Source organism: Maylandia zebra, linkage group LG5 (assembly GCF_041146795.1).
Source record: "Maylandia zebra isolate NMK-2024a linkage group LG5, Mzebra_GT3a, whole genome shotgun sequence".
NCBI lineage: Eukaryota > Metazoa > Chordata > Actinopteri > Cichliformes > Cichlidae > Maylandia > Maylandia zebra.
The window spans coordinates 21,786,848-21,814,551 of record NC_135171.1 but is presented as its reverse complement, the minus strand read 5'-3'; the positions used below and the strand labels follow the sequence as shown (position 1 = coordinate 21,814,551).

Below are 27,704 nucleotides of genomic sequence, written 5' to 3'. Positions count from 1 at the left end.
TCAGACTATATGGTCAAGATTTTTCTATCTATAAAAAGCTAAATTTGCGCCCAGGAAAATTAATGCAGGGAGACAAAATTTCGTCAACACTTTACAGACTGTTGTGTGATCACACATCCAGTATCAGCTAGTATTTTTATCCTGGATATTAAAAAATGGCAACTACAGATTCATTGTCTCTTGGTTTGCATCATTTAATTTCATCAGCATCGGGATATAAAGATAAGATAATAAAACATTTATTGAAAGCAGAGTTTTAGCTGCACATCCAATGGTGGTAAAATGACATATGGTTACGCTTTTACATATCCAGGCTGCTGATGGGCAATTTTTCCTGCAACTTTTAACCGCAAACAAGCTTTGCATGCTAGCAAACATAGAAATTGGGCAAATGTGGTCAGCATCAGCCCGTGTTTGCATTGCTGCATAAGACGAAATAAGTTTCAGCATCTGTACAAATCTCTTAAAGATTAAAACCAGTAATAACGGGATAACCGTGACCGCTCTGGCTGGGGCCTCTCAGTGTGAAATTTGTAGGTTCGCCTTGAGTCCTCACAGGTTTCCCCTGAGTGCTCGAGTTTCCTCTGAAACTTGCACAAACACATTAAAGTTGGGTGAACTGGAAACTTGTCTGTAGGCGTGAATGCAAGTGTAAATGTGTTTGTTTACATCTGTGGTAACTGCGACACTGACTAGTGACCTGGACAGGATGCATCGAGCCTCTCACCTAAGCCGGAGCTTCAGCTTCATTTTTCACAACAGCAATCCCCTGTGCTTATCTTGTCACTTTTACATATCGCCACTTCTTCCCTATGGGAATAAGCCACAAACAGGAAGTGGTGTGTGCAAGTTCACAGAAACACAGACAAAAACACACAGTTTATACACAGAGTACAAGACAGAATGAGAGTCCTAAGTAAATCCTTGCCTAATTAAAAGATGCTGTATTGGACAAACTGGTAACAGATGGCTTCTAAAGAAGGCTCCCGGTGAATTCATTAAGGGCTGAAATTACAAATACACATTGGGATGCCTATCCTCAAGTCATCATAGAAGAATCAAAAGTACTTAGGCCAGTGCTTTTTTTAAAGTCAGGTGTTGTTGCAGCAGGGCAGCTGCTTTGGAAAATAATTTGTGTGAGATGAAACAACAGTTCAAAGACACACACTGTGTTCACAAAGATCAACACACACCATAAGGAGGCAAAACAGAAACCGAACAAAAATATGTGTCCTTCTACCACAACATCAACTAACTGTCTGTGTGTAAGATTAATCCAGTGCTTAATCTTTATAGATTAGCTTTGAAGTGACTTCTGTTTTTGTAATTGATTTTCTTTCCTTATCACTATCCTTTGCTGTTTTTTATTTCCTCGAGGACTTCTGCGAATCACATTTTTTATAAAAACAGTGACATTTCGTTTTTCATAAAGGCTACATAATTGATCAAAGGTTCAAAAGTAAAATGGACTGTAAGGCCACCTGGGACCAAGAGAAGAAGGACGCAGCAGCAGAAAAGGTGTCTGACAATTACTCTCGCATGAGATAACACAGCATCTCTCCATCTCACGGCTTCCTCCTGATAGAGGACAGAATATTTATCCTCCGCTTGCTCGATTTTGATTTCACACTTTCCTGAATTCAAATATAACTTTCTAAGAGCACCTCTTTAAATATGCATAATTATAATACTAGATTAAAACACTAAATGTAAAAAAAAAAGGCCAACTTGGGGGAATTTTAAACTTTTGCAGTCTCACTGTGCATAGTGTGGTCTCTGTCTGACTTGCACCACTGTATATGTTCCAGCTCTGTTTATTAGTGTTGGAGATTTAGCTTCAGAGAGCAATGGAGCCAATATTTTACATATAAAGTGAGAGTTATTTAATATACATATCCACCTCTGATATATTTTTGCTGTAGCCTCAGATAAAGCAGTCCTAAATGTGCCTACAGCAAGACATGTTTGTATCCCCAGGCAATAGCTATGTTTTTTGTAAAGTATGTGCAAGTGTGCCCAGGAGTTCTAAAGATAAAAAGCTTATATGTTAACATTATGCTGATATTTAGCATAATATGCTATGTAACAAGGACATTACTCTAAGGCTAATGAAATTAACCAAGGTTAACTGGAAGCAGCGTTGTCAAACTAGGGGTCTGATTCAAAACACTGAGTGTCTATGCACAGTGAGGGAAATGTGCATCTCATTTCTAGCTGTGGTAATGCAGGGTCCTCTTATAGATTTGAATCATCGCCTACATTTTAGGCATCTGCAAAGACCTCATTTACAATCCTGTCTTTAGTCATAAATGCATGTAGACACTCCACTGACACTTCATTATTTGCACATGAAAGTGCTGTTTGCACCACAAGCTGAAACCAAGGTACTCCTAAAATAAAGGTTTTATGTTATGATCTCAGCTGTGGAAATTTAGAAAAAGGAAGAAAAAAAGGGAAAAGGGGAGGGGGGGACAATGTAAGTTATTCTCCGACAGTAATTATAGCAAAGCATTTGTCTTCTTTTGCGAGTACTGTGCTTTACAAAAAGAAAACATGGAGACAAAACAAAGGAGACAGAACCACACTATCAGTGTTGCATTTACACAGCGTCTAGCATAGCGTAACCAGAATATTACCACTTTTTCAGCATAAACAGAGCATGTCCCGTCTCCCCTCATAATATTATTTCTTTCCCCTGCTGTTGGTACGGAAATGCCCAAAGGCCATCGCATGTCTGTGCAGCTTCTTTACATAATTCTAGTATCTTATTGCGCATCCAGTAGAAAACAAACGCACAAACACAGAAAGAAATAATTCTGCAGCATAGCAGCAGCTACAAAAATCAAGTGACAGGGGGAAAAAAAGAACTCAAAATATATTTTAGGAAATGTCAACAGCTGATCTCTTTTGACACTTCTGCTCCTGCTCCTCTCCTGTGTCACAACAGCCAGAGGGTTGTGGATTAACAGCCGTATGTGCCAACCATAGGGGTCTTTCTAAGTTATCTGGGATCTGTTTAATATTTGCTCACCCCCAGTGGTAAGGCAGTGTGGCCTTTTCACTGAGGGACAGTCACCACTAATATAGCAGATTGCATTCATGTGGTCCACTGAAGGTCAGAGCTACATATGACATGAAGATTAAGATTTGAAAATCAGTTCTTGGCAAAAATAGAGACCTTTGCTTTGGTTTCAGTGAGTGAGGCCTAATTAAAATACAGTGAGGCATATTTCATTCTCTACTTAATAACAAAACTACATAGGCTGAGTACATTATTCAGAGATGGCATTGGAGTATTTACAAAACGCTGCTCTGTTAACCAGGCACAAGTGATAAAGCAGGGATAAAACAACACACACACACACACACACACAAACACAGATACTGTCATCACTCAAACAAGTGTTTGTGTTTTGTTTTGTTTTTTGAATAAAGTGGCTTCTTATGAAAACAAATGAGTATCTGCTCACTTTAACAGCAAACAGAGATTACTGTATTATGTTACAGCCTGAATTTGCAGGAACAAGATGTCTTCTTAAAATATATCAACCAACTGACCGCCCACATTGTTGACACTGACTAGATTTGCATGCTCTATTCAAAATTTGGCTAAAAGAAATGGCATGCTCTTAATTGTACAAAGTGCACTGGACTTAATTAAGTGAACAAACTTGCATGAATATTGGTGTAAATATGAGTACAAGACAAGAAAAGTGGTCCAACTCAGGCTCAGATGCAGAGGTGTAAAGTGCACCTCTTCGGCCCACATTCAACCGAGCAAAAATAAAGTCTTACTGCTAAACTGAAGAAATTAGCGGGTCACTGCTGAAGTATAAGAAAACTGCAAACATACTAGCTGCTTTGTGAATGAAAGCTATATAAACTGTTTAGCAGCCCAAACCAAGCAAACCAAGTAAAACTCTTCAAGTTATTATTAACAAGTATTTCTGACTGAAATCAAATTAACAGTGCAAACACAAAAAATACACAGAAATCATGTGTCTGTGTATTTTTCAAACATCCTGGTATGAAAATGTGTGTCAGTGTTTAAATGTTCTTTACAAAATGACAGATTCTGAGTGAGCCAAAAGTTCCAGCAGAGAATTGTTTCCTAAAGGCCATGAACTTCTGTTTAAAGGCCAAGGTGTCCTCGCCGACTTGGCGAGATGTAATAAGCTGAAACCGAGTCAATAAACCTCACTGGGCTATCTGACGAACAAGTTACTTGACACACACTAATAAGATTTTGTGTGCGAATGTGAATGTGAGGAAGGAAACAGTGCTTCCAAACAGGGATCGTGGCTCATTGTGGGAAATGACCGGACACTGTGTGGCTGCACAAACCTTCTATCTAAAGTAAACTCTCCCGCTGCCTCAGTCTCACATCCAGGCTGCCATTCTCAAAGCAGATGAAAGAGGGCAGGCTCACACATTCAAAGAGACCTTTATTAAAAGGCTAATGAGAGAACAAGCCGTCGTCCCAGACTGAAAATGACTAAATCTGAAGTTTTTGTATAAAGGAAAAAAAACCCTGTCATTACTTAGTGACAACAATAATGCATATATCGACTCAGGTGAAATGTAGTAGGTTAAAAAAAAAAAAAAATGTGTGGCCAACTTACCTCTCACCCAAACAGCAAACCTGTGATTAGTGGAGAAGACAGATAAATGTACAAACTACCCGAGTACACTTACAAGGAAAAAGCCTAATTGGCAGCATGGTGCGTGATGTCCTGCAGATGCTGCAGAACGAAGAGTATCCAAGAGCCGAGGGGAAGAAGGAATCGATAAGTGCACCACAAACACTTCTGCCTCTTATCACCTTTACTTACTGCATCACTGGGCTGTCGCTAAGAATAGGTTCCTCACGTACCAGGATGATTAAACCCTGGAAATGCTTAAATGTTTACAACGTTTTCTCAAAATGTGCAGACAGATAACAGACGTAAAGGAAATGATTTTACTGAGATCGAGTAGATGGAGACATAGCGTTTTAAAGCATGAGGTTATAGCCAGCATACCAATGTCATATTGTCTTTTAATTGCAATACCTGTAATTTTGTGTAGTTCTGAGCTTCTTCGCCCCTCCTCACCTTGTCAGTCTCTTCTGGAAGCACCGAGATCCAGGAGGAAGCTCAGAGGGGCCAAGCCTTCTCTATTGTTGCTCTTAAATAATGGAATAACTTTGTGCCCTTGCACATTAGAGAGGCCCCTTCACTGTCCACTTTTAAAACACGTCTTAAAACCCATTTATTCTTTGGCTTTCAACCAAAGAGACTTAATTTTCCTTTTAGTTTTTCTTTTAGTTATTTGACTTTTTAAATTGGTTTTATTTATGTCTTATGTATTTTTATTATTTAGTTACAATAAATACCATTTTGTGTCAGCTATGAAGTGCTTTATAAATAAAGTATAGTATGGTATTGTATGTTATGTTATTTATACATGTCTGTGTCCTGAAACATGAAGACCTTTTCTGTCGTTCCTCAATTTTGTGTGTGTGTGTGTGTGTGTGTGTGTGTGTGTGTGTGTGTGTGTGTGTGTGTGTGTGTGTGTGTGTAATTTTTTCTCCCCTTCCAAGTGAGCGGTAACAAGGATGAGTTACATTTTTAAAGCCTTCTGATACAAATGAGCAAATATGACCTACACGGCAAATTAGTACAAAAAAGTACATTCCCATTCCCAATCACACTTTGATAATCAGATGCCTAGAAGTTGACATTCAGCCTAGTGAGGCTTAATTGCACAAACCTTAGAAAAATGCAACAATTTTGCTTAGGCGTAAATAGGTTAAGCATTAGCTGTGATTTACCGTAGATGTAAACAAGTGCACGGCTCTGTGTGAAAAACAGAAAATAAGTGAATTACAGAAGTGCTGTTATTCTCTGAAAGCTCGGCAGAGCAAACAAGAAAGCAGGCATTATATGAAATTTTAGGCAGAGCCCAGTGTGTACACTGGGCTTCAGAGCATCATGCCCAGACTTTGTAGGAAAGAAGGGGGGGGGGGGGGGGGGGGGGGGGGGGGGGGGCTGATGAAACTGCCATCGGCGTCATTGGAGTCTAAATATAGCTTTGTGCATCTACAGCCAAGTGTTCCCTCTGCAGACTGTCAAATGGCGGACTGAAGGAATAACAGCCATATTAATTGTAAACATATAATATGTAGCCTTGCAGGTCAGGCCTCCACCTCTTGGCTCGATGCTTTCTGTTCTTCCAAGGTTATTATTTCTGAGAGCCCTCAAGAATCGAGAACCTGGTGTTAGCCAATAAAATGTAATGCAGAGAACTGCTGAGGAATGAAAGCCTTAATAATGAAGGAGCTTTATCTTGCTCTCACCACGACCTGCATCTTAAAGCACACAGACACATTCACAGGAAAAGCAGACAGGCATATTCCTCCGCCAACAAGATTTTCACCAAGCTCCCCAGCAATCAGTCACTGAGACAAATGCGTGCTCGCAAACTCACACATTACTTATTGACTCTCACTCTTGCTTTCTGCACTTTGATGGCATCGCTGCCACAACCCCTGTTTTTCTGCACCATCCCACGCAGAAATCGTTGGACAGAGAGCAGTTAAGGGAGTCTACGCCTTGAGCCTCCGAGGCATTAAAGATGTAAAGGGGCTGAAGAGGATCAAAGTAGGGGCGATGCTGCCACGCCTTCTCCCCGCCTCTATTTCCCTTTGGGCTGGTGCAAAGTTCTCAGTGCCAAACAAAAAGAGCAAAGAGAGGTTCACTTTAAAACTGTGTTAAGGCTTGTGATGTCTGGTGATAGTGCAGAAACAAAATATTGCTAATCGATTGCAACAACTGCATTTGTGTGTTTTTAAAAAATATAAAGCCACTATGCCACCATGCACCATGGGCTTTCAGTGTGGAGTTTGCATGTTCTCCCCATGTTTGTGTGGGTTCACTCCGGGTACTCCAGCTTCCTCCCACCGTCCAAAGACATGCAGTTAGTGGGGTTAGGTTAACTGGAAACACTAAATTGCCCATAGGTGTGAGTGTGAATGGTTGTTTCTGTGTATGTATTAGCTCTGCGACAGACTGGGACCTGTCCAGGGTCTACCCTGCCTCTCGCCCTAAGAAAGCTGGGAAAGGCTCCAGCGCCTTTCCCAGCGAATGGATGGATGGATAATTATAAATAAAAGTATAAATCTGTCATAGGGAGTGACTCTAGATGGTCATGCCCCACCAATACTGCCACACCCATTTTCCTAACTCAAACTAACACATATATCTTTAATTAGGTAAATCATCTTTACACAGAGACACATATTAGCGCTATTTAAAATAATTAAACTAATCAACCTGATTTGTAAACAATACAGACTCCTGAGTTAATAATCACTGTAGGAATAAGCCCAAAGAAAAAAAATACAATGTGGGATATTTAAAGGACAAATTCCAGTGAAAGGTTTAATGTCAAACTGTGGTTGTAGGTCCCACTTACACCTTACACCCTTGTACACTGTAATATAAGAGGGAAAAAAAACTATAGTCTTTCTAATAAGGGTTTCTCTCAGTGGATCAAACTCTGGTATGTTTTTGGTTGTTTTGTTTTGTTTTTATTTCCTGGCCTGCAGTTTTAAATCGCCATATGCTGAAGAGCTGTTTTTTGATCCCAGATAAATTCATAAAGTGGGTAAAGGTACTTACTTTCATAAGACATCTGTACATTTACCTCACTTGGGTATGTAGGAAAAGTAATTTCAAATTGCCAAACTCCTAATATAGTATTTCTCTGCTCGCTTAATTTTCATGCAGTATGCGCAGTTCCTTTCTTTTCTTATGGCAAATACTCTGTATATAGATACAGACAGACAGACAGACAGACAGATCGATCACACACAAACCAAGGAAAGCATATTAGTATATTGCACTCACTGCATATCACATACTTTACACAGTGACACAAATGGGGAGTGTTGGGCAAAGCAAAAAAAAACAAAACAGCACTAATCAGATATCCTTATATGCAAACAACCAAAGCACCTTTGAAAAGCTATAGTGCCTACATTCCCAGGGGGTCTGGGCTGTATACAATATACTGTAGAACAAAGCAAAAACGAGTAGGTATCTGCATAACAATTCAGCCCTTAAACATGTACCTGAACACAGCTTTCTCATCCAAGTACCGGGAGAAAAAAAGGCTCTACTACAAAGCTTGATATTCAGACAAGCTGGGATGGGGGCAGTAAGTGGGAGGATTCCTCTACCTGACTTTGTAGAAAATAACTCACACACAACAACAACAACATGAGGCAAAACAGTAATGTAGAAGCAACAGCCACTCATTCTCTGTGTTCAATTCCCATTCACCATCATGCTGCCTGACAGACAGCATGTAGTTTTTCAGCTGCACGCGAGGGGTACATGGCTGGTACAAGGCACAAACACTGACTACAGACAAACAGACAAGAAAGATATGTTAAGAACAGATATCTCTGAGTTTTCTAGAAGCCAAAACAATTCTGACTTTGATGACAGAAAAACCTCAAAGCAAAAGCATACTTCTAAAGCATAAAGTGGTTGCAAAAACAATGGCTGGCTGTGACTGAACAGACACATTTATATTCAACCACAGAACCATCTAACCAGAGCGAAGGGCACTTCAGTTGTTTACTCTGTGGATACACCTGAAATCAGCACAGTTCCTCTGGATAACCTCTAATCAAGCCATTGCATGAAATATAGATGTTGTGGACAACCAAAACAAAATTTCTATATTTAATTCAGCAAATAATAAGATCAAAGAGGATGAGGAAGAGTGGCTGGTGAATAAACCATGAGCAGAATGAAGGTGAGGAATCAACACTGTGCGGTGGCGGAGCATGAAGGGTGTCACTAACTTAAAAAGGTGAAAACAGTGAGGATTTTACCAGCGATTAACAGCAACACTTCGGCATCAGTGCAGTGGAAGACAGTCTGGGCTGCAACTCATTTCATTATTCATAGATCAAGTATTCATACTTAAGAAGACAACACTGCAGAACCTTGGGTGACATTATCAGATGTTTTGTGAACAACAATCTGAGTATCATGATATAGAGAAGCAGCTCATCTCCTTTGAGAAGATTTACATATTGCCTGTAGTTTACATGTTATTTTTAAGGAAGAAAAGATTTTTTAAAAAAGGGATAAATACTTTACATTGCAAATATTTTTATTTTACTTTTACAATTTTAAACTAATGACATCAGTGATGGACTTGGTGTACTTTAAAATTGATCAGGGCGGGAATATTCAGTATTTTTTTTTTTTACTTTCATGACAAATAATGAAGGATGAGGATTTCTCCTAATATACGTTTAATTTAGGTTTCTTAAATTTAGGTTAATTAGTTCATTTAGGTTTTCAAAGGAGCTTGCAAAGAAAAGCGTCTGGACTTCTTTAAGTTGCTTGAAGACGTTTCACCTCGCATCCGAGAAGCTTCTTCAGTTCTAAGGTCAAATGGTGGTGAGTCCCAGATTTAAACCTAGTGGGAGTGACCCCCCACTAGGAAAGAGGAGTGAAAGAAGCCATATATGTCCACTGTGAGCGACCATCTTTGAACAGAGGCGGTGGTTTATGACACCAACTCTCTGCCATCTATAATCCAGTTTTGAGTTCCCTCCCCAGACGCCTTAACGCCCACTCACATCCTGGGCCATCTGATCTCAGGAATTCGCATGATAAGGTGGGGCCAGGTTTCACAATGAACTCACCCGAAACCCTGGCTGATTGAGACCCACACCCAGTTTCACACCTTGGCTCAGGCGATTAGAGGATCATCAGGGGGTCCTTTTGTCCCTCTGTGGGGGGTCACTCCCACTAGGTTTATATCTGGGACTCTCCACCATTTGACCTCAGAACTGAAGAAGCTTCTCGGATGAGAGGTGAAACGTCTTCAAGCAACTTAAAGAAGTCCAGACGCTTTTCTTTGCAAGCTCCTTTGACTACGATGACCTGGATGACTGAGAACCTTCACAGACATTTTAAAAGGTTTTAAAATGTGTTTGCATTCATAAACAATAACTGGGATGTGGAACAGGAAGTCCTGAATCAAATATCCGCTACTGACCACTGTCCAGTTAGAAGTTTGCAGACTGCAGTTTTCTGATCCATCAAGCTACAAAGCGTTTATCTTTTTTTAAGATCATATTAGATTGTCTGAACTTGCAATCGGCTTCTTCTTTTAAACATTCCTGGTCAGTTCTGCATTGTGTGGACTTCCACCGTCCACTGCAGAGTGAGTATCTGAAGTCATACAGAAAATGAAGAAATGGGAGCAGGCTTCATATTAGATCGCACTTAGCACGTCTTCACAGCTGCTTCTGGACAGCTCGTGCCCCCGTGACACACAAAGCTGGCCACTCAAGTTATTAGCTTCAACTGTTGCCGACCTGTCATCGCAACAGACCCATACTCCTCAAACTGTGGGCTGTGGGCTTTGATGCACAATTCTAATTCAGGCTGAGCTCAAAACAATATTCCAGTTATTTATCTTTGTGACAGTGCTAAATTGCTTAGACTTTCCTTCCAGGCACTACTGTGAAAACCAAGGAAATTGAGCTTTAATGCTGATAAAGATTTAAGCTTTCCCAGTTCCGCTTACAGTATTTTTGTGGGCAATGATTTGTTAGTCTGCACTGTTTACGATTTCCCCTCTTCTCTATATAAAACATATCTTATCTTTAAATATGATCTAAGTAACCTATGAAGCAAAATTAACCCATAAAAGCCCAGACACACTTTCACTGTCAAGAAAACTATATAATTGCTGAAACAGAAACTTTCTTCAATCTGTAAAAGGACGGCGACACCCATAAAAACGTGGGTTCTTATGGGTTACGATAGACTGCATTCGTATACAGTCACAAACCTCGGATGATACAAATGCAGGATATTTCAGGAGGTTTATAAATATAATTCTTTTAATTGTTGAGGCACCTGCAGGGCATACAACATCATCCTATGACACAGTATAGAGGGAAATGAGGGGAAAGATGCTTTTATGATGTTTAAGCTTGATTCAGATAAATGGATTGGTAAATGGACGGGGGCTATCAGCATCTCATCTTGCTTCTGCTCACGGGGACTATTGCCGTTTTTTTTTCTGGGGCGAACACCAAAATAACAGCACACTGATTGTTTGCTTTGATTCTGTAGGTCCTGGGCTTGCTCAGTCCTTTAATGTAGCGTGACAGCTACTCCTTTGTCCTCTAATTTTTCCTTTTCTTTCAACACTGGCATTTTTACAACTCAGAGAAGATACCAGTCCTGCTGTCTTACCTGTTCAATCATTGCTTTCATTTGAAGTGATATTAAACATAAATGGCCAAGACCTCAGGCATTAATCTAATATGACAAATTCACTGACATTTTAATTTGCTTTTAATAGTCAAACCAACACATGCTGAAGATATTATAGTTTAAATACTGTTATGCTTTGTGGATAAAAGACAAGTGGCTGACTCGCAGTCAGGAGCACCAGGGAAATTTCACGGTGGCCTAAGGGTTGTTTTATCCTGCCGTGAATGTGAGCAGCAATATTACAAAAGCAGGAATGATCTGCCTGACCTCTCAGAGTCCACACATCAGCTGTAGCTCTCTCGTGTTTTCCTATAGGCTGTATGTTCTCGCTCTTTTCTTCTGCAGCAATAGCACAATAGATGGTCAAGTTAAGAGTGGAGGTGAGAGAAAGAGAAGGAGAATGAATAATCCTCCCAATTGTCTCATTGCCCAGTTCTTGTACAGCTTTTGTATTATTATGGTTACACGCCTTATTTTGAGAGTGAGACAAAGCACATCAACAGCACTGTTCTTTTTAATAATCTACACTACACATCCACTAACACGATTAAAGTGAATTCTTTTAACCAGATAGAGCCAATCTGTTGTGGTGACAGCCCTAAATAACACACAGCCTAAGTGGAATGGAGCCAAATTCCCAGCCTGAGTTATTGTTTCAGTCTGCCCCATGGCTGGACACACAAAGAAAGTGCTGAGGTCCAAAAGGGCAGTTAGGCACTTAACCTGCTCACAGATAGCAGAAGCATTACAAGAAGCCAGTAGGTTTACTAAAATCCCTGAGAAAACACTCTCACGCTCTCCAAACACTCTCAGAAACTGATTGTACGTCACCCGTCTCTGCTCCACAATCCCAACAGTGTCGCTGCTTTGAGTAATTTAAGAAAAAGAGTATATAATTATTATTATACACATGTGAGGATTTCATGGCCCACTTTCTGTTTAGCCATTCTCTCCAGGCTTGTGTTTAGATGCAGTTGGAGAAAAGTTCTTTTAATCATTTATACACAGACTAGCACAAAAATTTAGTAGAAAGAATATGTACGGTTTGTGCAAAACTGTCACACAAGTCTTACGCTCCTTTCAAACTCCCTCAAACTACACATCTACTCCATTAATCATACATGTATGTATACATTTCTAATACATTCACATACCTTCCCCTTAGACCAAGCCACACTAAACCATATTCCATTATTCATGAGCCGTGCTGCAGCTAGTATGCATAGTGCTCTTGTCAGTGGGTGTTATTAGCCCACAGAGGAAGCTCCTAAACCCTGAGTGCAACAACCTGTCGCAGCACTCAGGTCAACTGACGGACTAAGCATTTCTGTCTCGCACACACACACACACACACAAGTGTGTGAGTGAAAACGGATCCCAGCATAAAAGACACAGCTGCAAGCTCACAAGAAACGCACACTGACACTAGCTATGATTATATAACTACTACTAGATCTTAACATTTAGGGATGCAGTGGCTTTGACTTTAGACCATTTATTCTGTGTCAGTGCACATATTACAGTTTGTCCTGCCTCTAAAAATCGGGTGTTACAGCTCATAGAGCGCCACATACTTCAAAGATCATAAGGTTAGACTGTGTATTAGTATAATGGCTAAAGTTGGTCCTAGTTATCCCAACCAGAGGCAGCTTCAAACTACATACTTGGAAAATATGACATATTAAAATATATATTTTGTGTCATTTTTAACTCCCCCCCTCATTTTTCTGTCATTACTCTTGCAACCCCTAACACTTAGTTCAGCTGTGCTGTGACAGAGCAGGTAAAAAGAAAGAGCAGGAGACTATACTGCATGCATCAGAGGAGTTAAATGGCAAGACAAAACTACAAATTGATGTAGACATTGTATACAGGCAAATTTTCACATTCCACCTGATATAGTGGACAGCTAAGAAAAAAGAAATCCAATTATTTCAGTACCAATAATTGAAGCATTAAAGAGAAGGCCAGGATGACAGAGAACAATATAAAAAGTGAGAAATAGCTGTGCCTACACGACAGCTTTGATGTGGTGGCTGAGCTGATATAGCCAGTGGACAGTCCTTGCACCCATTTTCCTGAACACAATAACAGATGAAGGACTAAATGCAGTAAGGCACTACTGTGATGGCATAATGGTACCATTTACTTCTACATGCTGATCATTTAATGGCTTTGTGTTGTCAATTGAAAAACTGCAGTTTACAGATAAAGCATAAAAGGTTCACAGAATTAGAGCCAAACCACTGAATTTCTGCACTCAAATGTGAGGCCTCTTACACTAAATCAGCTTTTTTGTGAACTAGTTTTCTGTCACACATTGTCACGAATTTGAGAAAGGTGGTTTGTTCCACTCTGAAACACTAAATGTCACAAAGATCGAGCTTTTTTTTTTTTTCAAATATAATAATGCATTTTCTGTCTAAAAAATAATGGGGTGTTTTCAACTCCTGTGAAAAGACAGATATTAAATAAACAGATGATCAGACACGGAAGCAGGCACATGCATGCGAGTCCCCCTACACACAAAATTACACGAGGAGCATTATTCATGCAACGGGACGCACCTAAATGAAACCATGTGTGTAAATGTCATAAGCAAATGTCAATAGCTTTTTGAGGCCTGTCCTGAGGAAATGGAGCCAAGCATACGGGCTTGGAGGACTCATATGCACCTTCATTTTCTACTATTTCATCTAGTCTAAATATGATTTGAAGACCTCATCTGCTCATGTGATGAATTAAACGACACATAGGCTGGGAACTTTTTACAAGCAGCAAGCAGAAAAGAATGAGAGACAAAACCACAAGAGAAAAATGGAAGAAAACTCCTGCTTCTCTTGTTCATATGATGATATACACTATATGTGGAAGAGTGCATGAATGAATATAAACGACCTGTAAACATATTCACACTGTTTAGATCCAATGAGAAAACAAGGCTCACTAAGAATGCTAGCTAAATATAGTAGCTAAATATAGTAGCGAGCTCGACCCAATACTACTGTTTAAAAAGTTTAAAAGAGTATGTACCTCAATGTAGGAAGCAATTCTGGGGTACACTCTGTAAGGCCCGAGCACGTGGGACAGAGGGGTGGTGCAAGGAAAGCTGGTGGTCACAGCATGGCTCACATCTGGCATAGAAAACACCTTGAAGCCAAACTTCTCATACAGCTTCTGCAGATCTTCATCTGGCTTCTCTTCACCCTCACACAGGATGCTGCCCACCACGTAGCGGCACTTCTCTGGTGGCCTCTGAGCGCGCAGAGAGAGAGAAAAAGTGAATATACAGCATATGATGCATGTTCAACCCCATTTCAAGCCCTTTAATGTAGAAGGAGTAAGAAGTCGTGAGGTTTCAGCTGGACGAAAGACAAAAAATAACTGATCACAGGGTTGTTATTAATCAGCCACGCTCACATAGACAACTTTTTCTTTGCAGAGTAAAAAACAAAAGGTCAATATTTTATGATATATTACGATTATTACAAGCAGTGCTTTAAAGCATATGAAGAGGCTCAGTACAGTGAAAGGGAGCGAGTTGGAGGATGCAATCTGTATGTTGGGATTAATGCTGCATCAACACAAAACTACACACGTGTGCAAGTAAAAATAGAAGCCATTTGACTGAAACATGTTGAGACGTTGCACCTTCATATAGCCCGAAGTGTCTCTGGACAGAGGGCTGCCAGCTCTGGTGAACATCTTACCCCAGATATCCAAAAGCCAGATCACATACACGGTAGTCCAAATTGTATATGTGCTAAAAACGATGCCCGTACCGTGGGCAAAATATCTTATTTTTATGCAAAAATGATTTGAAACATTTCAAGTGATAACTAAATAGGATGTTTTGTCTTACATGAAAAGCATTTATTAATAACAGGGCTCTCCACACAGTTAATTTACTTCCTCTGAATTCTGGAGGTATTATACAATCAATTTGATGAGTAATATTGTAATATTTCTAGGTTCAGCTACAGAACATCACCCCTAGAACTGGCAGAGACTGTCTGTCTTGTCTTATGACATTTGAGGAGAGCAGACACAAACTGACAGGATGGTATGATCTCCCTCACTTAAAGGCCTTTCTGCCAACATTATGTCTCTTAATGTGCCCACATGTCTGCATGCAGATGTGAGATAAGCACAGGAACAAACACTGAGTGAGCTGTCAGTCAGAAAAGGATCTGACAACGGATCTCCCACTCACATCCGCTTGTTTGCAGTCTGTCTGCTGCAGAAGGAGAGTGGGAGCTGTGGTTAAAGGGCCATACCAGTTTGGGTTTTTGTCCCCAGTACATTTTATATTAACTGCCCTTTCTTGATGAGCGTTGTCACTGTATTTTAGATGCCCGAGTCTAAGTTTTCAGCCGTGTGTAAAATAAGTTGTAGCTTAGATTAAAATTCCTAGACATGAGGAAACTGCCAATAATGATGATGCTGCCTTACTGCAGGAAATTTTATGCAGAACAACAAACAGGCTCTTTAGAATGAGTGCAATTCTAATGGTTCCCATTAATTCCTGTACAGTATAAAAAGAACTTGCAGAGACACATAAATAATGTTATGTCAAAACAACTGGATACAAAATAGAATATTCACTGTGGGAAATTACCCGATTCAAGGGCATTTTAAATTGCTGCCATGAGATTTTCATAACACAGTGAAATCCAGAAAGCTGATGAGAAAAGCAGGATTTGCAAGTAAGTTCAAGTTTCACAAGTAAGTTTAAGTGACTCCTGTCAAATGGGTTAAAACATGCAAAAAACAGTGTAGTGTTTAAGACCTGCTGCTGGTTTCTGCTCTGTGACAGTGGATGTCTGTGGAGGGCTGGCACCGAGGGGGCACAGATGGAAGACGCTCATCTTCATGTCCCTGGCATCCTTGCATAATTATCACGACTCAACACCACAACGTCCTCTTCTTTTCCATTTCACTTCTCACATTCGGAGCTATTTTTTGACCACACTGCTACTACACTGTGCCATCGCTGCTGTCTTACTTTGTTCATGCAGCAGCTTTTGTGTTGTATTTCAGCATTTGTTGGGCAGGGATAGCTCAGTAGGTAAAATGGTCGCCCCATGATCAGAAGGTCGGCGGTTCGAATCCACTTAACGGCTACCCTGAGGTACCCCTGAGCAAGGTACCGTCCCTACACACTGCTCCCCGGGCGCCTGCTTAGTGGGCTGCCCACTGCTTCACTGAGTGAATGGGTCAAATGCAGAGAAAAACAAGTAATTTCCCCATGGGGATCAATAAAGTATCCATTATTATTTGTGGTTGGGTGAGATAAATATATTTCAACACACAGACCCCTCAACCATGGGTGCCGCTCGCATGCATGTACCATGTGGGTAATAATAATGACTGACAGTGTCTGTTTGGGATGAGCAGATAATCTTAACTGTCACATGACACCATGTTCAGTGGTGATTCAGAGAACATAGATCACCTGCTTTTGACAGGGAATTATTCATACATGGCAGCGTGAGATACACTAGATCTATTTACAACGAAGCAATGAGTCACTGCAAACACAGGGAGTCACAATGGCTGCGTTAGCAGTGTCACAGTGAATTGTCGCAACAATGTAACCATGTACACATCTCTATTTAAAAGCCTAGTAACATATAAAGGAATGTAATTACTAGTTACTAACTATTACTGGTACTAAAGCAAAAACACTGACGCTAGGAACCATGCTCTCCCTTTAGTAACTGCAGACAGCAGGTGGAATTCTTAGCGTATCTATCAAGTGTGACCATGTGAATTTCTCTTCGTGGCTTTTAGTAAAAATCCTTTTAACTGTTGTCAGTTTGTCTTGAAATATAAGGTGATTCTAACCGTTGGGTGATTTTCCAAGAACCTTATCTTCACTTAGTTTTTAAAATCATTCAGTAAATCTTTGCACCATAAACACGATACAAAAAAACTGCTTTTCATAGGCACATGGAAGTGCACATAAGATTGTCCGTGTGCAGAAGTACTCTTGTCCACCGCCACAAACGATTTATGAAGATGCCAAATGTAAGCAAAAAAGAAACAGACATGCACATAAACTACAAAAATAACACCAACAAGGTGAGATAATGAAAAGTGCAAACAACCTTTTTTTTCCAATTTTATGTGGTGCAGTAAATTAAACTCTTCAGATAAGTAAAACATTAATTATAGCTTAAAAAATATATTAAATTTAAATTTAGATGAATAAAACAGCATTAGTAACATGATTTCTTCTTTAGCCTCTCCCCTCTATCCAAATGGATTTATGTGCAGGGATTGGCCTGCATCGCCCTCTGTCCTACATGGATGCATCAAATGTATGGACTGTCAGCATGGCTTCTGTACAAAGCTACTCCCTGTCAACACTGGTGGTTTATGATAAGACAAAACAATAGCCATTCAAACACAGAAGGGATAACAACACCCCTCCCACGTACGGCCTTTCTTCAGCGTCTTATATCTCGCCATCTCTCATGCTCTCTGCACTGATAGACTAGAGTGGTAGCCAAACCAGTAGTTCACTAATGATATCATTCAGGGCTCTAGCTATCATTCACATCCCACACAGCAACAGGAACAAACAGCAGCTCTGACTGCATCTCATCTCTGCTTCCCTTCAGATAACACACCCCAGAAACTACAGGCAATTAGGAGAGGGAGAGTAACAACACTCCATGTACTTGACTTGTACTGGCTTCTCCGCCACAGTTGTTCAAATGTCCGAAAGGCAGAAATTCTTCACCTCTGTCCACACTGCCAAAGCTGTGATTTTGAAAGACCATTTCTCACAGGTAGCAGAGGAAACGCCGACTGTGGCTTTTTGATTGGCGGGAGTAAAAAGCAAAGCGATAGATAATGGCAAGACTGTGGTGCTTTTACCTTGGAAACTGAACACAGATATATTATATTTCGGTACCGAGCTGTAGAAACCCAATTTCCTTAAAAGTGGCTTGTAAATGTGTGTGTTTTATGTGTGTGCAGCTATAGATACAGGCTTATAGATAGATATAGATCTTTCAGCATAACATTAGCATTATCAGCCATAACTACTTTTTATTGATTTTCACTGATTTTCTTGCTAAGGGGATGAGTGTGGCTAAACTCTCCCAATGAGAAAATGTCCTCTAAGGGGTAAAAGAGCTATTGGATCACTTCGAGGTAGAGGTCAAGTTTCAGGTTTTTCCTTTAATTTGCCAGTTGTTTTGTACATATAAGCCAGCTCTCTAAGGACCAGTTGAGAGACAAAGTAATTTCAAAAGCAATTCTTTGCTTGAGGCTACAAGGGTTCTTTTTTGATGGATGAGTGCTCTCCAACAATACAAAAGCGCAGCTGAGAGAGGTAATTTTTTATTAGCAGACACGTAATGAGGATTTACTTTCTTCATCTTGCTTGCTCTTAGCCCCGTATCTCTAGCCTCCTGGCCTTCAGTGCTTTGTATGCACTGTTTCCAGTGTGGGGCGCTTTGTAACTGGTCATTTCTGAAGTGTCAGCAGGTTAGGGAGGACTGGGGACAAACACACCAAGGAGACAACTCTCTACCTTGCCGCAGCATAAAACAAAGGATCACAATAAGCATGCCATGCTCTGCTTAATCCAGGATTATCACCACAGTCAAGACAAAACTGGAAAACTTCCACTCACCAAAAAGTAAATCTAAAATGTAAACTAGGAGGGAAGGAGTGACTAATATTGCTCGGTTTTTAAATAAACCATGTAAACCCTGTAAAGGCAACATAGCAGCACAGCTATGAGCTGTGAAACAATGATTTAAATAAATAAATACATCATTCTTATTTCATGTCAAGTTTGCTACAGCACAAAACTAAGTAGTGTCACTGAAATTAGTGCTGAAAAATGATAAGACTTAGAGCCAAATGCGACATGTTTGCCCTTCATGCTCTTGTTGGCAAACTGGGCTTTGCCATCGTGACAGACTGGAGTTAAAGAGGCTGTGATAGTACAAGGTCCTTTCATTGCACTGCAGCCAACAAATCTGCAAATTTAGACCCTCTTTAAAGCACTATGCCATCTTCAGATCAGTGTCCCCAGTGAAGTATGACAAGGAGGAAATGCAGCATTCATAAAGAAAACCCCAAGTCTGTGTAAAGCGGATAACAACCACAATCATATTTCATCTACGGTTCAACTGGATCGGATAAATGTATGGCGGGTTTTGCTGGGGAGCTCTCTCTTTCCGCTCAGTGGTTCACGGGATCATTTTCTTCCCATATATCTGGAACACTGAGCCAGATGGTTGTTTAGGGCACTTCAAAGACCAAGCAAAGAACTTGACACATGGGGAGAAACAAGAACAGGAGACTACAGGATAAGCAATTTCTCAACAAGAGCTGTCTTTCACCTCAGTGTGGCAGAGCAATAACCTGTCTCAGCTGAGTGGAAGCCATTCGCCCCCCACAGGCAGATGAGACGGCAAAGACAAAGTCACCAGGAAGGAAATTGAAACTTGCAAGGCTGCACAGCACCGGGACCACAGGTATGCTGTGATGGGCTGTTTGCAGCTTAATTATCGCAAAAGTAAAGGAAGCACATGTATCCAACTAAAAAAAAAAACAAAGAACTGTGCCATTCATTTTACAATTTAGGCACAAAGCAAAAATCAACCATCATTGAGAAAACTGAGTGATTTAGCATTAGACTTTAATATTGGATCAAAATCACTTTTTGAACTGAAAGCTCAAAATATAAAAATGTCCTCAAATTTAAGTGAGCCCTAAAGCATCCAAATCAGATTATACATCCAGTGATGTGATGTTGTGTGGGCCCCAGTGGCCCTTTAAGTCAGGAGCCAAAGGAAATCCATTTTTTTGTCTCTCTTGCTTTCACCGAGTGCAGCTCTGTCCCTTTAGGCTGTGCTCAGACTTGGTTTGTAATTACACATGGCATCCTGGGAGCACTGGCATGTATAATTACTGGTGAGGATAAGCACCCTGCTGGAGGCAGGACACAGTTTTCCCTCACACAGTTGTGGAGCTGGTTTACCACTCCAAGGCCAGCTGGACACTGCGTGGCACTCATCAAGCGAGATGTAACAGAATTAATCTTCCCTAATAGGAAATATGAATGAATCCACCCCCTCATCCCCAAACATGCTTAGCTCTTTCTCTAAAAAATGTTCAACTGTATTCCTCCACCATCTCCAGACATTCTCCATGTCTTGTCTAATAAATATTCAGCTCTGTAATCCAATATCCTGTGTATCCCGGCCTAAAAAAAGCAGATGCGTGAAACGACGAGATGGATGGTGCAGAAGATTCAAAGACATTTTTCACCCTCTTGTTTCACTGACTAATCTGAACATGTCAGTTTATAGAGTAAAAAAAAGAGTAAAGCAGTTTGTGAAGACAGCCGAATTTGGGGGGGGGCACAAGCGGTTCTCCATTAAACCGATTCCATCTGGATTGCTCCCGTTCTCGATTTTCAGTGTCTTTCTCAGTCCATAAAAATTAATGGGGTGTTTTACTACAGGGAGAGTTGGCATGTCCATATCCTTGCATAATATTGGCTTGAAGACCTGTGGGACCAGACTCCAGGGTATGAGTGTATTTATTTCTCGTTTCATATCCACCTTTAAAAGCGGCAACCCCTTGCCAGAAGCCCCTCTTTCATGTTGTTGCTGTTGACAGACAGACAAGCAGCACTAAAATGCTAATAAATCTGACTGGGAGTGAAGCGATGCTCGGCGCTCTGATCTGAAATTCCGATTGATGAATTGGAGCAATGCAATGCTCTCAAGGTGAGTCAGACTACCAATTTATACCCCTCTTCCAAGGCACTTCCACACCTCTCACTGCCACTCCCATATATGTCTACACATGACATTTCATTTTCTCCTCCTTGTCATGGGGAGCCATGAGTTGGTTTGCTTCGGAGAGCTAAAACAAAGTGGGAATTCAACAGATCAGAGGATGAACCAAATAGCAGCTCTACTTGAGATTCAATGCTTACACAACATGCTATGAGTGTCACAGACAGTTGCATTTGCTATGTAGCTCCTTTACATATAGTCAGATGCCATTATATTTAAAGTGAGACGTAAATTTGTACTGTACACTAATTTGACTGAAGGAGTGAAATTGCACGCAGTTGTCCCTCAGTAAACTACTTCTGGTAACTGTAAGTACCTCCGGTAGTTTACTGCTTTATCCTTCATGACACGTTGGCCTCGGAGCACTCACTGCTGCCCACTCTTGTTAATGAATTCTGCTCTGGAGATTTCTTGCAGACAGGCAGCCTGCTTGTAGATTCTTTACTCGCTTTCATGCTACAACACAAGAAAGGGCTACAACTACAAAATCCAGTGATTTAGTCTGTACTTATCCAATCTGGGATCGCGTCATGGAGCTTATGTCAAAGCTCTATTACAGGAGATCCCGAGGGAGCTCTCTGCCTTCGATTGTCAAGCCGTGTAGGGTCACTGTGCAGCTGACTGACACCTGAGAGCCAAACGATTATTTTGAAATTTGAGGTTCAATCCTTCAGGTTTGTTGCAATAATAAGTTAAGGTAATTATAAGACCAAGCAAACAACTGTATAGACATAAATAAGCAACAGAGATGTCTTTAATATACAGTCAAAGAGCCTTCTGACTTGCCACATATACAACTGAATATATTCCACTGCTATAACAGAAGCCCTCTATTTTACGTAGTCAGTTTTGAATCCACATTTTCAGGGCACAGACCCCTTCTAGCTTTCATCATCGTCATTAAACAGCCACCGTATTTCAATCTGAATGCAAGGTGAATGCAGAAGAATCATCGAAAAACCAGCCATGCCCTGGAATAGAGAGCCAGGAGTGAAAACCACTGGAGTAATGTGTCATGGTGACCAGCCACTCAAGCAGGTATGAAATCCAATTTTATTTTAATTTGATGAAACTCATTTTGACTGAATGAATACTAAGAGGCTGGGCTGAGTCACACTACTTATGCCATTATAATAAATTGAGTATAAAGATCAATTGTGGTTTTGAGGAAGCACCTTCCTCCCACACAAACTCAATTTCAACGCTAATAGTGCCATCTAGAGTCCGTCAGTGTGCAGCTTAGCACGTTCAGTACATAGTAGATAGGAGATAACAATCAAAGTAAATACTGCATAGTTTAAAATACCTTCTTACTGATTTAACTAAGGAGTGTCAGGTAACTGCATAACATTATAAGATTCTGCATCTCAGCTGTGCTCCAGACTATCCTCTTTATTATCATATTCCAGATGTGGTCTTCTCCTGTTTTTTACATGTAAACATACATTTATTGCACAATTTAAATGTATATTAAACAGCTTTGCTGAATAAAGAAATTCAGGTATTCATTTTTCCTTAAAATAATGACTTGCCTTTTACTTGTTCTGCAGTATGCAATTTTGACTTATGCCATTGTCAAAGGTAGTCCAACACTTTGGACTACCTCTACTGTAAAACCCCAAAATGACTTAATATTAATTAGTGCATTGAGCTTTATGTATTGTTCTTTTTGATGGTGGCGGATGGGGGAAGTGAAGTTTACTTACCAGCACTTTAATCATTTAACAAGTTATATTAAATGTGATTTTAATTAACTCAAGCATGATAGACATTTTTTAATCTAATGGCCTGATATAACACGAAACTATGAAACAGCATATTTTGAATAAGGTAACAGATTCACTGCCTTCTCTGAATGCGGGCCAGTTATGCTTAACGCCCAAAGATCCATTCTGAGTCAGGAAAACCCCTTAGAGCCTTGACAGTTTCACACAGATAAGTACATAGTTTCATTCTTGCGAATGCGTGCGGTGGCTTTTAAGGTCTGTGTGTCTTAAGCTCGTGGTGGCTTGCTGTTAGCAAAAGCTAAACCCAAGACATTAGCCACTGATGACTTCCAGCCTGTTTTCACGCTCAACATTACTATTGAAATATTCATTAAAGCACTGTTATGGCAGCTATGCAGTACACGACACACACAAATTACAACAAAAAAAAATTTCAAGCTAGTTAAACAAATAATAATCTGTATTAAATATAAAAATAAGTAAACTTAACATACTGTTCCTTTTGCACAGTATGTTTTTTGACTTTATATTACTAGTAATTTAGGTATAGCATACTCATAATGAGAATGTGTTCAAGCACATTTGTTTTAAAGCCAACTTATTATAACTTATAATGTAAGGCCATGCTATCAAAAGGAAAATAAGAGTTGTAGTCAAGTGAAAGAGAAAGTTTGCACAGGAAGTGCAGCCCTGTCAAAAAATAAGTCCTGTAGCTTGTAGAACCACTTTTAGCAGCAATAATTTAAAGTAATCGTTTTCTGTATGACTTTACCAGTCACTCACATTGTTGTGGAGGAATTTTAGCTCAATATTCGTTAAAGCTAATCAAGTTAATTCTTCTTTAGTTAATTGAGGTTTGTGAGTCTTAAATCTGGAGCATCTGAACTTTGATCTGGTCATTGCAGGACCTTGATTCTTTTATTTTCAGTATTCTGCTGTGCTCAGGATCATTGTCCTGCTACACAACTCAGTTTTGGCCAAGCTGCTGGACCAGTGTTCTCACATTTGACACTTTTAAGAATACTTTGGTAAAGCATTCTTAAAAGTTTATTTGAGCTTATATGCTATTTTTGGTTTTCCCCAAACATGGCCAAACATCTCCACTCTGGTCTTTCCAAAGGACATTAAGAAGTCGTGTGATTTGTTCTGAACTTAAACTGCGCTGACATGCTCTTTTTAAAGAGAAGAGTCTTTTCCCCCTCCCGAACAGGCCATACTTGTTCAGTCTTTTTCTAATTGTGTTGTCATGATCTTTAATATTTAACATGCTCACTGAAGCCTGTAGCTCTTGGATTTGTTTTTAGAATTTCTGTGAGCATTGCATGGTCTGACACTGGTGTCAACTCCTGTGAAGAGTTGAATGTTCTCCACTAGTGAATAATATTTCTCAATGTAAAATGATGGACTTCAAATTATTTGGAAATAGCCTTTTAATTGTTTCCAGGTTGATGGACAGCAACAACTGCTTCTCTAAGGTCATTGCTCATGTTTTTCCTCTTTGGCACGGTGCTAACACACACCTGAAGACTCCACAGCGGCAAACTGTCAAAAGTCCTGCTTTTTTTGGAGGTGCTCGCACTTCCTGATGATCAGTTAATCCATTGCTTTTAATGAGCATCACCTGGCTGCTAATTTACCATCTTAATTCCTTAGGAAGAATTAAGGGTGACTGCAGAGTCCTGTGAACATTTTCTTTTCACATGACTGCAGGCGTAAATAGTTTCCTTAAGTAAAGTCTAAACAGCTAGCTGTAACAGCTAATAAAACTCATGCAATAAAAAAGCAGTAAAACAAATCTGATCACATAAAAACTGTATCTCTTCACGCAGATTTACTGCATTACAATTTAGAGTCCTGTTTGAAAAACTTTTTTTTAACATTAGTGTTAAGTAAAATTTTCAGCAAAAGTTAAGCCATGTGGCACTTTTGCAATTTATGTTTACTCCTGCGGATGGTGGGGAGTAATCAGAATGTCATGTCACTTTGAAAACAGTGAAGAGCCGTGGGTTGACAAAGAGTCAGGTCAAAAAGGGATTGAAAATTTGCACTAAGAACCTCAAACCTGTCAGTTAAGTTCAAATACTTGCCTACTTACTTTACCCCAGTAAAGCCTAATTCCTCATCACACTGCTTTTTTCCAGTTGCAAGAGTCATGCGATCTATATAGTAATCTGTGTGTTCTGTAGACACCCTATGAGCCAGACTCTCCACAAACTCCAGCACCAGCAAAAAAGTTTTAAAAGCTCTTCAATTAGTCTTTACCCAGAACTTTCCACTGGCATGACTCACAGTCAGAGCTTCTACTAAAAGACTTCAGTTAAAAAAAGACAGAGAAAACAGTGGGTGTAAGCAGAAATACAGACAGTTATGCTGTTGTGTCACATTCTTTATTCTATAAAGGGAACCGAATTGTGATCTGGCCATATAGAAATTCTGAAACTCTTACACACATGACACTGCTCCTTGACCACCACATAGACTGAAGTTGTGTCAAATGCCTCTATTTTGCCACACTGTTTGTCAGCTAGGTCAGCTCGTCCAACAATGTACACTCACCTTCCTTACCCTGTGTCAGAAGGACTGATGCAATATAAGCAAACAGAGCCTAAGTGTTAGGTTTTTTTTTAAGTCAACGACTAAGCTATATATAGAAAATAACTTGCAACTGTGAAATTTCATCAAACTGCACAGTGTTTGTGCTGCTCCCATACCAGCTGGGAACTCAATGAACACTCCCATCAGCTATTGAACAGACTCTTTTTGTTGACTAAAAACACAACTCGTGATGCCCAGCAGTATGTAGAATGAAAGCAGGAAATAACCGCAGTTCTCAGCTGAGGAATGACCCGGTTATGCAAAATTTGGATCTGGATCCATCTGACAAAAGGATATTCATTGCTTCTTTTATCTGGATTGTGACTGTAATATAATTCATTTAGGCTACAGCAGAACCCGCTACATTTTCAGACATCTGTCAGCTTTTCCTAGACACATGTGAAGAGGCTGTGTTTGCCCTTATAGTCAGGAGTCTGGTTACCATTTCTGAGTCAGAAACAGGCAAATGCCAAAGTGCCTTGGAGCCACAGATGAGTGGGGAAACAATATCAACAGTGCAACGTGGCAATGAATAGCCGACTGGTTTCATCATTCAAGCTCAGTTACTTTAAAAGACAGCTTGTATATAAAAGCCACTGAGCTACACACAGTAAATGACACTGAAATAAATCTGCTCACGCAGTTCAGTGCCATGAAAAAATATGAATAAACAGTATTTAGAGCAAAAAGATTTTTTTATTATCCAAAAGGGATCAGTGGCCACTTAACAACTTAGCCGATGTTTCGTAGCTTTAGTAAAATACATGTATTTATATTTAAATACAAATGCATTTACATTTAAAGCAAAAAATGCCAACATAAGCACTTTCCAATGACAGGATACTGCATGGAGAAAAGAATTCAATTAAAGATGTAACTGTAGCTGCTGGGAAATTGTGAGGTGATTTTAGAGACAATACAATAATGCTACACATACTGACAATACTTTTAAATATAAAGGCAATCTTTATCAAATGCTAACATGTATATTTGTTCATTAAAGGAAGGAGTTTTTTGTGTGATAAAATTAAACTTAGAAGACTTTCTTACTGGAAAGTTTTGTAACACAGGTTTTAGTCAGCCTTAGAGGAGTCTCTTATACTGCATGGATGCTATATATCTGATCTGTGCTGCTTTGTTTTGCGTGCGAAATGTTTTACTTACTAACACATTATAAAAAGACAATTTATCAAGAAAATAACCAGCACTTATTGAAGCCATGGTCATATTTTACTTTTTTTTTTTCAGGGGTATTGTTAAGTCCACTACACAGACAATCACAGCTCAATGTTAAATGATGCAACAGTCTAAGTTTTCAATATACATTGTGAGCCTTTGAGTGACCTTTAGGACACTCTGCAGGTCAGTATATCTTACTGGCTGCAATATCTTATCTGCTAACAGAGTACATTGGATTTCGATGTTATGTCACGGGGTCAAATGTAAATACACCTTCAGTGCTGTGTAGTTAAACATTACGGTAACAGGTGCTACGTCTCACGGTCTCACCTGCTTGGGGTCATCGTAGAAGACACCGATGGCGTTCAGCTTTGGCCCAATGCTGCAGCTCTCAGTGTAGGCTGCACCGCAGTCCTTGTATGGTCCCTCTTTAAACTTATAAGCAATGGTGACATTTCTAATTGGCGGCGGTCCAGTCTTAATGACAATGTCTGACAGGACCCCCGCGTACAGCAGTAAGCTCCCCACCGTCACAACCAAACACAGCAGAAGGACAATTATCAGCAGCAGCAGAAACAAATCGGACATGGTCTCTCAAGGCGGTACAATAGCTGCAGACACTGCAAAATCTGGTGCTAAACGTCCTCCTTCGGGTCACTCTCGCACCGACGCTGTCGTCCTAATGGCTCAAATAACACGGCACAAGAATCGGGACTATTCAAAAGTCAGTGCTGAATTGTTGTTGTTTTTTAAGCCGAAATAGCTACACAAAGTCCAAGCACAGCGGAAAGCTAGTTATTTCCCCAAACAAAGGTACACGCTTCCCGGTCAGACCAAGCTTATTCACCTCGGGGGGAGGCGTTTATGTTTTATTTAAAGGACTTGTTGGTTTTTTGTAAATTACGTCGGTAAAATAGCAAATAACCGTATAACACGTAATACTAAATGAATATTACTCCTACTGAGCTTCGAAAATCCGGCTTGGACGCAAAGAAATACTCATTATTTTCAATAGCACCCCCTTTCCATTAATATGAACAAGTCTAAAAATAAATAAATAAATTGATAAATAA

At 40.0% G+C, this 27,704-nt stretch overlaps 1 protein-coding gene across 1 annotated transcript in view; it reads right to left on the bottom strand.

Annotated features, from left to right (window-relative positions):
* Window positions 1-27,455, bottom strand: part of tex264a (testis expressed 264, ER-phagy receptor a) — a 79,733-nt gene extending 52,278 nt beyond the window's left edge. The window contains exons 1-2 of the mRNA XM_004544836.3: window positions 26,962-27,455; window positions 14,331-14,552 (exon numbers count right to left, since the gene is read on the bottom strand). Of these exons, the coding sequence (XP_004544893.1) occupies window positions 14,331-14,552; window positions 26,962-27,219 (480 nt within the window). The 5' untranslated portion in view covers window positions 27,220-27,455. The remainder of the gene's footprint in view (window positions 1-14,330; window positions 14,553-26,961) is intronic.
* Between the last annotated feature and the right edge of the window lie 249 nt (window positions 27,456-27,704).